Raw genomic sequence first — 16,026 nt, 5'->3', positions numbered from 1 at the left:
ATGGGTTGGGTTGGAGGGAGGAGGGAGGGAGCTAAGGAGGAGGAAGTGGAGGAGAAGGAAGAGAGTGTGTGCAAGTTCAGAAGAAACTAAAACTGGTTTTCATTGCAAAAGAGCCCAGGGCATAGCAGATCCACTTGCAGATGTCAACCAAAGGGCTAGCTGCCCTAGGCTCCGTCACCTAATTTATATCCTTGAAACAGAACAAGCATATTCAGTTAGGGTTTTCAGTCAAGAGAAAGTTTCAGTTTCTTGGTGCCTAACAGAAGGGTAAGTCTGAGCTAGGAAAAAGATTTATTCTAGGGGGAATAATCCTTGCTGAAACTAGGTGAGAAGTACCGCCATCTTGGAAATAGGATTTCTGGGCCCTGCAAAAAGAGACACAACAAGCAATACACTACAGCAAGGGCTAGTTTCAAAGACAATGAGTAAATGCCATCTTATCCTCTGGACCCCAAAAAGGCTTGAGGGTGATGATGATAATTAACATTTATATAGTGCCAGGAACTTGCGTCATCTTCAGCCCTCCAATTTTAAGCCTTAGCACAAACTCACTTGTCACTCCACTTTCCAGTCCATTCCACTTCTCCCCAGGGATTTCGGATGCGAATCAGCTTCTGCAGGCTTCCTCTAAACTCCACCTGGTGAAGTTAGATGGAGAAAAGGGGGCAAAAGATAGAATTAAGCCTGGTGTCACACAGGTTCAAAGCCTCCCCCTTTCACTGCTCCTCCTGGGAAGGCTGCCAAACTCTCTGGGATTCACCTCTTTCTTCTCATCCCCTTTTTCTTCCTTTAATTCTCTGTGTACAGGGGCAGAATCACAGCATAAACTGGAGTGGGTTTAAAAAGCTTGGTGTTGACCCCAAATAATAACCTCTCATGTTTACGTGGTGATTTAAGATTTACAAAGTACTTTCCTCCCTACAACCCTTTTAAGAGGGGTGGGATGAATATCTTCATCTTCCGGATCAAGAAACTGAGAAACAGAGGGGTTAAGTAACCTACTTAGAGTCCCACAGCTAAGAAAAGTCAGAGATGGGGTTTGAACTTCACATCTTTTGACTCACGTCCTCTATCATAACCTCTCCTTACTGGGGAAAGCAAAGTTATAGCCAGCAGGGGGCTACTTTTACTGAAATGAGTACCCATAAAATGTCTACAGGTTGTGAGTGTCCTCAGAGAGTGGGTTTTTGTTGTTATCTCTCAGTCATTTCAGTTGTGTCTGACTCTACGTAACCCCATTTGGGGTTTTCTTGGAAAAGATGCTGGAGTATTTGCCATTTCCTTCTCCTGCTTACTTTATAGATGAGGAAACTGAGACAAACAAGGTTAAATGACTTGCCCAGGGTCACACAACTAGTCAGTATTTTCCTGAACTCAGGTCTTCCTGACTTGAGGCCAGGCACTCTGTCTACTGTGCCACCTAGCTGCCCCCAGAGAGTGGGTATGATCACTGAATTCATGCCTCCTTGTCCTACTGGGGGACAGAGAGTGCAAACACGCCAATTCAATTCCCAGCTCTGACACTTTAGCTCCATGTGACTCTCGGAATAGCTTTGGCTTACTTGATTATAATGAATGACACATATCTTTGTCATGAACCTTCTGAGAGGTTCTTAAATTGTGAGAAGAATACCGGATACCCACGAGTCACTTAACTGTGTGTACCCTTTGATCCAGCAATACCACTGCTGGGCATATATTCCAAAGAGGTCAGAGACAGGAAAAAGATCCATATTTATCATGTGTGTATGTATATATAACACGTACGTATATATGCCTGCATATGTGTATATACAGGCATATTTATGTACAGAGGGCAAGAAACTTTGTTGTTACTGTTGCAAAGAACTGGAAACAAAACAGGTGCTCATCAGTTAGAGAATGGCTGAACATTTAGTGTTATGTGAATGCAGTGACATATTACTGTAAGAAATGACAGCTATGAGGGGTTCAGAGAAACCTAGAAAGAGCTGTATGAACAGATTCAGAGTGAAGTGAATAGAACTAGGAGAAAAATTTACACAGTGACCACCATAATACAGAGGAAAACAACTTTTGAATGACTTCAGAACTCTGATCAATGCAGAGACCAATCACTACTTCAGGAAACTGATGATAACGCTTTCTTGTCCCCTTTTGGTGAAGAGGTGATGCAGTGGAGATGAAGACAACTGCCATTGTGTTGGTTTGGTTTTTTCGTATATTTGTTTGTTACAAGGAAAGGTTTCTATGGGCGGGGGGAGAGGAGTGGGTAGTGATAAAGACGCAAAAAAAGAACAAAGTAATGTCAATGAAAATTCATAGAAATCAAAACATGAGAGAAGACAGTTCAGAAGGGGACGTAGATAATAAGGGCAATTTTGTTATTACTCTGTTAAATTTAAGATACCTCTTTTAAAAAATTCTAAGTAATAGACACTCATAGTTTCATATACTTTTTTTTGGTTTTTCCTTATGTGCCAGAATGTTTATGTCTGTTGGTCATTGTTAAGTTCATAATAAAAAAGAAAATTAAATTTTTCAAATCTGAGCTCCGTCACTATTGATACTGTTGAACCAGTCAGTTAGCTCACTAGGACTTAGTTTCCTCATCTGTAAGATGGAGGTATTAATAACCTACTTTCCAGGGCTGTTGAGAGGTCAAATATGAAAGTAATTCATGAGGTGTCACTGAAATTATGTTCTAGAAGGGACAAGACTTGTGATTTTTTAAGTTGTTATGAGAAAAAGGGACCACCAGAGGGCAAAGTGCACCGCACTTGGAGGTCAGCATGACTCAGGGCAGGAAAGTGTGATTCATGTTGGAGTGCCAGGAAATTCTACGGGGCAGCCCTTTTTTAGAAGTGAAATCAGTATTAAAATGTGACTTCTGTCTGACTTAGACCACGCCCTGTGCTGTCCCGGACTAAAGTGTACTTTTAATTTTGATGTTAGCGAGTGTCTCTCTCCCTTAAAGACTCTCCCCCAGAAAACAAAGAAAGAAACAAACCCCAAACCAAGCCGCTGCCCCTGCTGTGGGTAAGTTACCTCTTCTGCTCCGGTGACTGAGTATGCATGTCCTTTCACCAGCTTCTGGAAAGTTATGGCCTCTGAGTCTGCAGCACTTGTGATCTGGAAAGGCAGAGGAAGAGTTAATCCTGAAGCCTGGGGAGTGGCTTCCTTACTACCTTAGTCAGGACCTAATGTATAAGCAAAATAGGTGGTTGCCTAGCACTGTGGTTTTCAGGGCATTAGGAAGTCTCCCCCACCTGCTACCCTTTGCCCCAAATTCTCCTAACAGGATATAAAGCCTTTCATTCCACAACAAGAGACAAAGCTTAATATGCAAATAACCTGTGGATAGGTTATACAGTGACTGACACATAATTCATACTAAGGTGTAAATGTCTTTGTCAACTCCTTTCCTGAGAGCAGGACTCTACAGTGGGAGAAAGCATGAGATTGTTGGGTGTCTCCAGGGAGTGGGAGAGAGAGAACACATGAAAGGCTTGGTGTGCTGAAGACAAACTTGGCCACATTGCAATTTGGGCCAGGGTCTGTTCTAACCTAACTTAGAGAGGTAGGCAGGTCTTGTGGTTTAGAGCAGAAATCCATCAAGTGTGATCTGAAGGCCAAAAAGGTCCACAAGACAGTCCTCCAGGTGCTCTATGAGTTATTTTCTTATATTAGTAATGTTTACAAGACTACAACATCTGTACTTTGGTTTTTGGCTCAGATGAATAATTCACTTAGAATCACAGAGCCAGGGGTCTCTACTGTGTCATCTAAAGCAGAACAAATCTCCTTCTATCTTGTGAAGGGGGGGAGGGTGTGTTATCTTTTCTTTGGAAGTGATAAGAATAGGTGGCCTAGGTAGTCCTTTTGGAACCCCTCGCCTAAAGAGCTACAGAGAACTTGAGGACATAGCAGAGGTGGGTCCTTTTCCTGGGACTGGTCACTTCGTGACTCTGTCCTTGGTCACTGGCTTGATGTGGGCCTCAGGTGTTGCTGCTGAAGTCACCCCTCTCCTTGCGGGCCACTGCCCAGGACATCCTGCTCCCTGTTCCCTGATGAGGTTTTGGCAGCAGATGCTGTGGCTCAGGAAATGAATTTTTTCTGCCTTTTGAAATCTCCCCACAGGTCCATTAGCCCTAGAGCCTGCTTGGGAATAGATGTGTGGTGCAAGGAGGGGAAGGTGCATGAGTTGCTGGTTTTGCTGACCCAGAATATCAGACTAAATGCTCTGGGTTTTTTCCTCTCTGGAGCAATGGGAGACTTGGTCTCTGGGAGGGTGGTCACTTTAGGTTTGGGCTGGTCAGGGCAACATGTGCACTGTAGGGATATGTGGGTCTTAGAAAAATTTAGGGGAGATTAAGACTATGGAGAGGTTGGGAAGAAGGAGAGAAACTGCCTCCTCCTCAGCCGTACGGAAGACAGACCTTGCTGTTGCCTCACAGCCCAGCTGGTCTATGCAGAGAACAATAATACCTGAACAATACCTGACGTGGGCTTGGGAAACGGAGGGTCGTCCAAGAGTGGAGAGGAAGGATTTCACTGAGGAAGAGGGGTGGAGGATGAGAGGGGCTCCCCTCAGCATCAGGGGACACTTGCGGGAGATGGGGGGGTCTGAGGTAAATAGAGGAGAATAAAGGGGAAAACAAGGAAGGAGGAGCAGACTCTCACGTCAATGGAACAGCCAAGGAGAGAGCCCTTCTGCAGGGCCTTCTGGATGATGACAAACAAGTTGTCAGGGGCTTTCCTCAGCTCGTACCACTCAGCTATCCCTCCAGTGAAGTCCTCAAAGCCCTCTGTGGTAGACCCTCCTGAGAGAGCTTCATAACATCCATTGACCCTGTACAAAAGGAAGAAAGACCACTACCATCATATAGGGGTCTAAGGTTTGCTGAGCACCTTACAAATAGCATCTCATGTGATCCTCATAACTACCCTGGCAGGTTAGTGCTATTATTATCCCCATTTTGTAGATGAAGAAACCGAGGAAGCCGGAGGGTGAGTGACTTGCCCAGAGACATACAAGCTAGTAAGTGTGTGAGGCTGGATTTGAACTCGGGTCTTCCTGACTCCAGGTCACCTATGTAGATGTCTGTACTCCAAGCACTCTCCCACCACTACTACCTCGTACAGTGCAATAGCAACACGACATGTTGTTGTTATCTACTCTGTGACTTAGAGACAGATGCTCCTAATGGGGGGAGGAGCTAACGCCAACGAGTGATCAGAATGAGGTCTTCCTGGAGAGAGCCACTCTTGCCTGAGTGAGAGCTGAGTCCCAGGGGTAGGATCTATCCCCAGCGATCAAAGAAACTGGAAGTGGCTTTGGGTGTGGAAATACGGGAGATCTGTTGCTGATCATTGACAGGCTATATAATTTGAGGCAGGTTGCCTCAGTTTTCATATGTGGAATAATGCAAATGAAATTCACCAGCAAGCAGTAGGGTACAGGAGAAAGGCCCCACTGGATCTGGAGTTGGAGGACTTGTGTTCCAATCCTGTTTCTGTTATTTACTACCTGAGAATTTACGACTTGACCAAGTAACTGAACCTCTCTCCACATTAGTCTTCTCATCTCTAAGATGAGGGAGATGATTCAGCTGGTCTCTAGCTTTAGATCTGTGAACCCAAGAGTCTTCTGAGGTCCTCAGTTGAAAAATATAACATGAAACAACCAAATATTCTTGTATTTTCTGGTGTTCTAGAAGTAAATGGGATTCTTAATGAAGATAGCAGCAGTATGACTGAGAATACTGGTCAAAGTACTTCTCACACATGAACAAATATGGAATTTTCTATGCTGTCATAAGTTCAATTTTGATAGCAGAGTTTGACAGTACCCCGTGCTGCCATCTTTGGATCTTCCAAGATCCTGGGCAATGGGAGAATTACTCACTTTGCATAGGCTTTCTCCAGGAGGGCGCTCCAGAATTCACTTCCCTCTGCTGAGTGTACAAAGAGAAGCTCACCGTTCTTTGTGGGTAGCCTGTCATCCACCACCACGTCTACCCACTCACCATACTGCCAGAACTGCAAGGCAAGAGGTAGTTTGTCATTGCTGAACACGAAGGCTGGAACCAGGGCCAGTGGCACTAGGGGACCTGGGGTCTTGGCCTTTGCAACCTTGGACCCTACCTCACTGCCCTAGCACTCCACAGGGCTAGGGCCACAGGAGGGCATGTAGGCTCTCCCTTTATGAGAATATCTCCCTACCACTAGGCAAAGGGAGAGCACTGGTTCTCCTTTTATGAGACTATCTCCTTAACCACCTGGCCTGCCATTAGGTAGGTCTGAGAGCAGAAACAGCTCATTCACTCTCCTTGAAGTTCTGTGCCACTCCAAACTCTTTGCCATCAGCTTAATTTAAGGAGTTCCTTATTAGTCAGTACAAAAAGGAAAAAAGTAAGGAGAAGCTGAAAACTTTGTAATAAACCTTTTTTAAAAAAAAATTTAGGAGTTGATTCCATTTAGCTCCTCTTTTATCTCCCATCTTTTTTTTTAAATAATATTTTATTTTTCCCCTGTTAACATGTAAAGATATCTCCCATCTTCTTATGGTCATTTCCATCACTTTGCAGAGATCTCTGGGGGCTCATTAGGTGGCCAGATGAACATGCTCTATCTCATAACAGTGTTAGGGACTAGACCTGTGATTTCATTGGTATAGGGAAGTCTCAGATGAGAAAATCCCTCTTCCCATAAAGAACTGCTCCACTGCAACTTATAACCTGAAAGAGTTGCCTCGAGCAACAGGTTTTTTGCAAACTACTTTCCAAGTGCTTCAAACTATTGGAAAATATTTCACAAAATAAATAAAAACACAATAAGACACAGATAATGTCAATATGTGTTTTTCTAAGTCAATATGCAGCCCACAGGGCTCCTTAAATTTCTGTCTTTTAGTGGTCCCTGTTTCTATTTGAGTTTGACTCCCCCAACATGTGTCAAAAGTGACACTAGATTCTGGCTAGGAGAGTTTTGAACTCTACTCTCCAAGGCAAGAATTCTATCCATTGTGTTACACTGCCCATGGGCAGCTTACCTTATGAAACCCAAACAAGAGTGTTTCCTGGCTCCCTCCCTCCTAAGCCTTCCCAGCAGCATCAGGGTTACGGGTCTGGACTGGTGACACCAGACATGGACAACTTCTGCTTAACCGCCTGCCCTGCTAGGTGATACATCCCCACTGAAGAGAGAGGCCTGGGGGCCAGTTCTGAAGTTACCTGAAAATGGAAGATCCCAGCATAGTTTTCCTGGAAGCTTTGGTTTTTTGGAACCACCCTGGCCAGGATTTCTTCATTCAGGGTGAGTGAGGCGATGGCTGCCAGCAACCAGCAGTCACCTGTGAACGAAAGCCCAAGGAATTCTTGTCAGTGTGACTATTTGGGATTATCAAGTTATCGGACTGTTTAATATTTATGGATCTCACACAGCATGCTAGACACACCACAGAGCTGCTCATGACATTGTCTTAGCCTTCTAGGAGCTGATGTTCTAAGCTGGCAAGATGGAGAAACATTTTAATAAGTTTTTCTTTCATTTCAAGTGTATTTGCTTTGGATAGTTTTAGGGACTACTGAGGGAAAAAAATACATTTTGTGGAACCTGGGGAAGGAGGGAATTTATTGTCATTTCTTCTGGCCAGGCTTCTGAGGAGACAGAATCTGAAGCGAATTTTCAATAAGGCAGATCTGTAGTCAGAGAATCTGAATTTGAATCCTAGCTTTGCCCCTTAGTAGCTATGTGGTCCTGGGCAAGTCACTTCACCCGATGGGCCTCAGTTTACTTCAGCTCTAAAATGAAGGAGTCTAGGCCAGATGATCTCTATGATCCCTCCCAGCTCTAGATGGTAGGTAAGCACCTATGAAAACTGACTTCAGATTGACCCCCAGCTCTGCTCTTTAATACTTGTGTGGTCTTGGGCAGGTCCTTCCTTTCTCTGGGTCTCAGTTTTGTCATCTGGATAAAGTGGTAGACAGAGTGCCAGGCTTGGAATTAGGAAGACCTATGTTAAAATTCTGCCTCGGATACTTAACTATGTCGGACCTTGAGCAAGGCACTTAACCTCTGAGCCTTAGTTTCTTCATCTGTAAAATGAGGAGGTTGGACTTGATGGCCCTGAACGTCCCTCCAGCTGTGAATTTATGAGCCCAAGCTCTTGAGGAGAAGACTAGGAATACCAGAAAAGTGACACCATTATGTAAAGCAATGGTGGTCATGAATGGACCTTCTCCCATCCCAAGGGGCAGGAAGCAGACCTGATTAGGGCTAATGAGTGTAGCTCTCCAGGTGTGTCGGTAGGTAAGGGAGAGGATATCTCTTGTGTCCACATGTGTGCAGCTTGTAGATGTGTGGCTCATACATTCCTAGGTTGTGGTGTCAATCCCACTTTGAGATCAGGCCAGAAAGAAAGACAATGGAATAGACAGCTAGTTCTTCCTAAGCAAGGAGCTGTGTTCTCTCTGGCTGATTTCTCAAGTCACTTTTAAAACAGCCTGGAAAAATGAGGGAGTCAGTGACTGCACAGATGCCAGCTTGTGGGGGAGAGGTCTTTATGTACAGAAATTTAGTGGTTTGAAGAGTCACTCAGACATATTTTGCTTGACTCTGCATATTTGTTGCATGGGTTTTGTTTTTGTTTTTTCCAATGGGGAGTGGGGAGATAGAAGAGAGAAAAAAATAAATGTTCATTAATTAAAAATCTAATTTGAAAAAGTTGATTTTGGAGCAGATTAGCATGAAGTGGAAAAGGGCTCCCAGAGCTCTACTTTACACTCCAGATTTCAGTGTAAATAATGATCTGTCACTAGGTGGGGGACCCTAGGAGCTACGGTGTTGAGACAGGTGTCCACCTCTTCTTAATCTGCTCCAGGGTTCATGGGATCAAAGATGGAGAGCAAGCAGGGACCTCGGGGACCATCTTTTCCAACTCAATCATTTTGCAGATGATGAAACTGAGACCAAAGCCAAAATGATTTGCCCTACATCACGTAGGGAGTAAGTGTCAGAAGTGACTTGAGTCAACCCTCTTTCCATTGCACCCCTGGTTTCTGTTAAGTTACCATGGAGAAAAACAAACAAACAAACCAATAAGTTGAGGAAAGATTCAATTCATTACAAATAATCAAGCAACTCCTAGCTACACAGCTCTGTGCTAGGTACCAGGAATGCAATGCTAAAAATGGTGGTTCCTTATCTCGAGTAGCTGATATTCTATTGGGAAAAGAGAAGAAATCTTTTGCGGGAAGGGATCAGAAAAGGATATGTAGAAGAGGAGGCAACTGAGAAGAACCTTGAAGGATAAGGATTCTGAAGGCAGAGAATACTTCAGACATTACTGTAATTAATTAGGAGAATTCCAAATCAACGTAAGAAGTCCTTGCAATGAACTTGAAGAGATTACTGGGCGTGGACATTTTCCAGAAGGGGACGCTGTTTTTTTAAACAATTTTATTTTATTTCTGACATTCATTTGAAAATTTTTTGAGTTCCAAATTCTCTCGCTCTCTCTTTCCCCTCCCTCATCTGATGAGAAGGCAAGCAATATGAGGTCAGTTATACATGTGAAGTCATGCAAAAACATATGTCCACATTAGCCATGTTGCAAAAAACAAAACAAAACCCAAAACAAAACCCCGCAACAAAACAATAAAAAGCAAGAAACAAAGAGAGTGAAAAAAGCATGTTCAGTCTGTTCAAAACTTCCACGGATACAAAGGAAGGAAATACCAGTCCCTTCCCTAAAGGAGCTCCTAGGCTAATGGGGGAGACGACATGCCAGCAGCTGTGGCCAAACAAGCTCTATCCAGTGTGGATGGGAGGCACCCTGAGAGGGAAGGCTCTAGCAGTTTTGGGGGACCAGGAAAAGCTTGTTTTCAGAAGGTGAGATTTTAACTGAGATTTGAAGGAAGCCAGGAGGCCCAGGTGAGGAGGGGGAACATTCCAAGCAGGTGAGACAGTCATCGGAAAGACACAGGGTTAGGAGATGAAGGGTGTTGGCCAAAGATCAGCCAGGAGGCCTATGTCCCTGGGTCAGAGAGGAGGTGGAGAGGACTAAGGTGGAAGAAGACTGGAAAGGGGCTTGGGGCGAGTCATATCATGAGCCTTATAAATGTTTTCTCATTTAATCCTGTTGCCAGAATTGTCAGGGTCCTCACTAGTGACGGCCTGAATAAGGCAGCACAGGACACAGCCAGACAGGCACACTGACCTTTCTCGGGTGTGACCCACCCTATCAGCAGGGCGTGGACACCAGTCCCTCAGTTCCACAGATGACATATTTACCCGTCTACACAGGTACATATTGATACATAGACATGTTTATACATACATGTATGTATGTGTGTGTGTGTGTGTGTGTGTGTTTCTGGGCGTGCACACGTTTGTGTCCCAGAGAGAGTAGAAAGCAATTCTGAGTGAGTCCAGGTGGAGTTCTTGTGCAGGAAAATGTAGCAAGAAGAAGAAGAAGAAGAAGAAGAAGGATGACTAACATTTATATAGCACCTACTATGTGCCAGGCACTGTGCTGAGCACTTCACAGTTATCATCCAACTTGATCCTCACAACAACCATGGGAGGGAGAGGTTATTATTATCTCCATTTTAGGTAAACTGAGTCACAAGTAGACATAAACTGCCAAGTTAACTGAGACAGCATTTTAAAAAAAGAAAGTAGATGCTTGAACTGCTCAAAGCACTTTAGCGCAGCATTTGCCCCGGAGCAAAGATAATAGTTTCTTCTTTATCGGTCAATGAGTATATATTAAGCTCCTGCTGTTTGCCTTCTCTGATAGGCGAAGAGAAGGGAGTGAATAGTTTCTTTTTTAATAGGGGAAAGGGAGGCCCTGAAGGTGACTTTCTGGGCCATAGGCAAAGAACTATCATAACTGACAAAATGGAGTGAGTTAAGTTTTCCCCCAAATCCACTTTTGATAATCTTCACAACAACCTCATGAAATAGGTAGTATTATTACCTTTATTTCTCAACTGAAGATACCGAGGCAAACCGTGGTTAAGTGACTTGTCCAAGACTATACAGCCAGCAAGTGACTGAGTCTAAATTTGAATTCAGACCTTCTGACCCAAGGTCCAGGATTCCATCCACTAAGTCACCATCTTCTTCAAACTAGGGACAGTCCTCCCCTCACTCATTCCCCCTATCATACCCTTCCTCTCCCCAAAGCATTTGTTAAAATTCTCAGGAGGGAAGAGAAGAGCTTTGGGAAAGATACACAGACAAACCAAACATCTTTGAAAGGAATGTGTTGGTACTGTTATTTGCTATTAAAAAGAAGTTGAATATAAAAAGATAGTTGGACCAGTTCACAACTCTACCAACAGAGCATCACTGTTTCCAGTTTTCCACATCCCCTCTAGCATTTATCATTTTCCTTTTCTGTCATGTTGGCCAACATGATAGGTGTGAGGCGGTCCCTCAAACGTGTTTTCATTAGCATTTCTCTACGCAATAGAACATTTTTCGTGTGACTATTGATAGCTTTGATTTCTTCTGAAAACTGCCTGTTTGTATCTTTTGGCCATTTATCAATTGGGGAAAGGCTCTTTTCCCAGTCACGGCCAATGAGGGAGTTTGTTTTGTTTGACTATACATGTTTGTAACAAAGGGTTTTTTTTTTCTTTTCCAAAGGGGAGGAGAGAAGGGTAGAAGGGAAAGAACTAGATTTTCATTGATTAAAAAATAAATTTTAATTAAAAAAAGGCACAAGAGAAATGTATGGCAACGGCAAATGGCCCGTGTCTGCCTGAGCCCGGTGCTTCTGGTCCTGGGGGTTACATCGCAGGTGACCCTAAATCCAAGAGCTGGAGAGGTAGAGGCTGGGGGTGGCTCCGGCCACCTTGGTGGGGAGAAGGTTTTCGCATAATTCTCAGGGAAGAGGACCTTCAACAGGAACAGTCTGTAGCTAGAGAATTAAAGCCAGGACAGGGGAAGGAAATCTCATCTTTGCCAGCCCTCTATAACATTGCTGTGAGCTGCTTCGATGATGCAGGCCTGAAGTAAATAGGGAGTACTGAAGTGAATAGAGGGCATTTTTACCTTCTGGAATGGTTTAAGAAGGAAAGAAGAAAGAAGAGAGGAAGGAAAGAGAGATGGAAAGAAGGAAGAAAGGAAACGAGCATTCATTAAGTACCTACTATGTGCCAGACATTGTGTTAAGTGCTTTGCAAATATTGTCTCTTTGATCCTCGTGATAACCATGGAAGGTAGGTGCTATTATCATCCCCGCTGGGAGTAGTTCTGAGTCGTACTGGGACTAAAGCCTCTCCATACCCACGCTAACTCTGGCACTAATACGGTGAGCCGCTAGGACTGGAGGGCCACGTGGGCCGGGTCAGGAAAAGGAATAGGTTAAAGCTTCTGTACCAATCAACATTGGATTAGGCCTGTGAATTGCTGCTGCACCCCCAGCCCAGGTAAGATAAGACAACCCAGTCTCCAAAAAACAAAATGCTTGTGCCCTGGTAGCAATTAATGCTTAGCGGAAGGGGGGAAGAGGGGCATGATGAACCTGCCTGACTGAGGAGTGGTCAGAAATAAAGAGCGGAAATTAGGAAATGCCAAGGAAACCAGGAGGGTCAACAGCGTGGAAAGCTGCAGACAGAAGAACCACATCTCTCCTGATATGGGTATAATTATAGTGCCTACCTCAGAGAGCTGCTGTATCATGGACAATGATGTATACACTTTTTATGCTCTAAAGTGTTCTATAAATGGCAACTATTATCATGCTGTGCTACGGCTCATGAAGGAAGAAAGGAGACAAGCATTTACTAAGCATCTACTGTGTGCAGACACTGTGGAAATACTTCATTTAATCATCACAACAACTCTGGTAAGGAGGTGCTATGATTATACCCATTTTACAGCTGGGGAAATTGAGGCGGACAGAGGTTAAGTGATTTGCAAGAAGGTTTCAAACATGGTAGAGGGTTCGAATGGTGGTTCCGTTGACAGGTTTCAAGCATGGGAAAAAATGTGAATAATGGTTCCATGGACAGAAACGGTGAAATTAGATCGATGATTTGGTACACTGGGAAAGATAATAGGCTTGTGTTTTAGAAATGTTGACTTTCACATCCATTTAATTTAATAAACTTATTAAGCCATACTAGTTGGAGGGAACTCTCCTAAGAAATGAGAATACGAAGACAAAAATGAAAACCCTCTCTGCTCTCAAGAAGTTTACATTCTAGAATCTGATGTGCTTGTAGGACACCCAGATGGAGATGTCTTATAAGTAGCTGAAGACCGGGCTCTGTAGCCCTACAGAAAAGAGGTCCTGAGGGTTTCCCAACCATCTTTCATTTCAACAATAGCATACTTCTGGTCACTCATATTTTCAGTAGAATGAACCAAAGACTTTCATATTCACTTTGGTGAGGACATTGCTACACTCAAGGTTTAAGGGCTTACTTGTTTGATTCACAGTCCTCTCTACACTGAGCAGGCGTCTATCTCTGAAGGAGTCATCCTACCTCAGATTACCGTTCACCAGGCAGGCCTGTCTGCTGTTCTCACTACCCCTTAATTACTCATGGGACATGACTGAAGGCTGTGTTTCCCGCTGTCTCAGAAGCATCACTCCTGCCCACTCTCTTTGGTTGGGAGCCTTACTTTTCTAAGCCATTCAGGTTAGCTTGCTTAGGTATCCAGTCATCATCCCACAATTTTCTTTCCTTCCTTCCATTTGTGGTTCTAGGCATCCCAGCGTTCTCTTGTCAGACACATGAATTCTCAAAGGTCAGGGCTGGAAGGTACTTCAGAGATCAGTCCAGCTTCCTTGCTTTATGGATGAGGAGATCAAGGCTCAGAGTGGTCACATAGCTAGGCAGTGGCTGAGCTGGGTCTAGACCCCAGATCTCCCACTTCCTAATCTAGTGATCTTTTCACTACATGACAAAATGATCATTACGCTCATAGCAGATTTTCTCCAAGGGAAGAGGAGCTGGTCGGCTACTTCCACAAATCCCGCACTGTTTCTTAACATGATACCCATTGTTTCATAAAATTTTAAAAATACATTAAATATTCAGGGTAATATAAGTAACTCATGCATCAGTAGAATTATCTGGGCCGTGTTCCAACTTAGCACTGAGACACTCCAACCACTGAGCAGGAGGCTGGTTGCAAGTAGTTTATGTCCACTTTACAGATAAGGACATATTCCAGACTCTTCTGAAGCTCCAACTTCTTAATATGTCTAATTATTTGTAATCTCACTTAAGGTGTCTGAAAGTTTCATTACAAGCAGGCTCCTGCTAGTGTGAACAAGGAATCCCCGGAAGTAATCTGGTTTGGTCATATTATTCAAGTCCACAGGGCATATTTCCACTGGGCTCAAGCCAATGACCACATTTTACATCACTGTAACTTCAAACAGTGTGAATTAGAATTTGTGGGGCCAGTTCAGGAGATCGTTAGTCACACTACACTAACTGGGACTTAGATGTACTTTCCACCACCTCATTTACCCCACTAAAACATTTGAAAATGAACTGGGGGCAGCTAGGTGTCACAGGGGATAGAGCCCCAGCCCTGGAGTCAGGAGGACCTGAGTTCAAATCTGGCCTCCGATACTTACTAGCTGTGTGACCCTCGGCAAGTCACTTAACCCTGACTGCCAAGAAAGAAAAGGAAAAAAGGAAAAGAAAGAAAAGAAAACAAAGAAGGAAAGAAAGAAAAAAAGAAAGAACTGTCCACATTTCTCCACTGACTTGAGTTTGGGATATGCTCAAGTAAGTTTTCACAGTAAAAGTCTTGCAGATAAAGCCCTTTACATACATACATTAGCTCGTTTGACTCTTACAATAACCATGTGAGGAAGGTACCAGACAGCTAGGTGGTTCAGTGGATAGAGTACTGGACCTGGAACGAGGAAGATGGGAATTCAAATCCTGCCTCAGATACTTACTGGTTGTGTGACCCTAGATAAGTCACTTAACCTCCGGCTACCTCAGTTTTCTCATCTGTAAAATGGGGATAATAATAGCACTTCGGGGTTGTTGTGAGGATCAAAAAAACGTGTAAAGTACTTTGCCAACCTTAAAGCACCATGTAAATGCAATCTGTTCTGTTTTATGGGGACTATTATCCCCATTCTACAGACAACTGTATCTGATTTGGAATTAGAAGGGACACAGAAGCCCTGTCAAGTTCAATCCCTTCATTTTTACAGATATGGAAACTGAGTTTCATAAAGACAAAGTGAGGTGCCCAAGGTCACAAGGCAAGTAAGTATCTGAGGCAACTCTAGAACTCTGATCTCTCTGCTAGGAAGTCCTATCCAGTACACTGCTCTCTCTGTCTCTCAGTAGAGACGTGGCTTTACAATTCTGAAATCTTCAGCGGATTAGGCCAATTTTTCATGTACTTTCTTGCTTATACCTCCATTTACTGACCAGAGGACACCCAAAGCAGAATCCTGCATGGAGTCCAACATCTATCTTGTCTTTTTGGGGTTTTTTGGAGGTCATTGGGGTTAGGTGACTTGCACAGGGTCACACAGCTAGTAGGTGTCTGATGTCAAATTTGACCTCAGGTCCTCCTGACACCTGGGCTGTGCTCTATCCACTGCACTCCCTAGATGCCTTCTGTCTTGTCAAATAATTTCTCTTTTATGCCTCCTCCAATTCTACTCCCTACCCCACATTCTCATCGGGTGATCTCCCCTTCTCTGGGCCTTCACCTGTACTCCTATTCTTTCCTTCTGTCTCACAGGAAGGAGTCTCTCCTGGCCAAGGCTAATAACCCTTCTGTCCACTAGTGCTCTGGGTCATCTTCTCCTGCCTCCTCCAGGCCATTCTCTGTCAATTGCCTTCCTCGCCCTCCTCCGGACTCTTTTCCTATCATCTGCAAACAAATTCAAGTCAAATGAAGTGATATTTGTAAAAAGTACTTAGCTCAGTGCCTGGAACATAGTGGGTACTACAGAAACGCTTACTCCCTCATCCCTTCCCCTAACCCACAAGAGCTTGACCCTTCTATGCCCTGCAGCTACCACTGTCAAACTTATTTAAA

At 43.9% G+C, this 16,026-nt stretch overlaps 1 protein-coding gene across 1 annotated transcript in view; it reads right to left on the bottom strand.

Moving 5' to 3' along the window:
* Positions 1 to 16,026, bottom strand: part of CAPN2 (calpain 2) — a 92,824-nt gene that overhangs the window by 32,199 nt on the left and 44,599 nt on the right. The window contains exons 3-7 of the mRNA XM_036755002.1: positions 7,215 to 7,333; positions 5,888 to 6,021; positions 4,663 to 4,831; positions 3,028 to 3,111; positions 553 to 638 (exon numbers count right to left, since the gene is read on the bottom strand). Of these exons, the coding sequence (XP_036610897.1) occupies positions 553 to 638; positions 3,028 to 3,111; positions 4,663 to 4,831; positions 5,888 to 6,021; positions 7,215 to 7,333 (592 nt within the window). The remainder of the gene's footprint in view (positions 1 to 552; positions 639 to 3,027; positions 3,112 to 4,662; positions 4,832 to 5,887; positions 6,022 to 7,214; positions 7,334 to 16,026) is intronic.

The sequence above is a fragment of the Trichosurus vulpecula genome, chromosome 4, assembly GCF_011100635.1.
Source record: "Trichosurus vulpecula isolate mTriVul1 chromosome 4, mTriVul1.pri, whole genome shotgun sequence".
Lineage (NCBI taxonomy): Eukaryota > Metazoa > Chordata > Mammalia > Diprotodontia > Phalangeridae > Trichosurus > Trichosurus vulpecula.
Note: the sequence above shows the minus strand (reverse complement) of the source record. Positions and strands in the feature narration are given on the sequence as shown.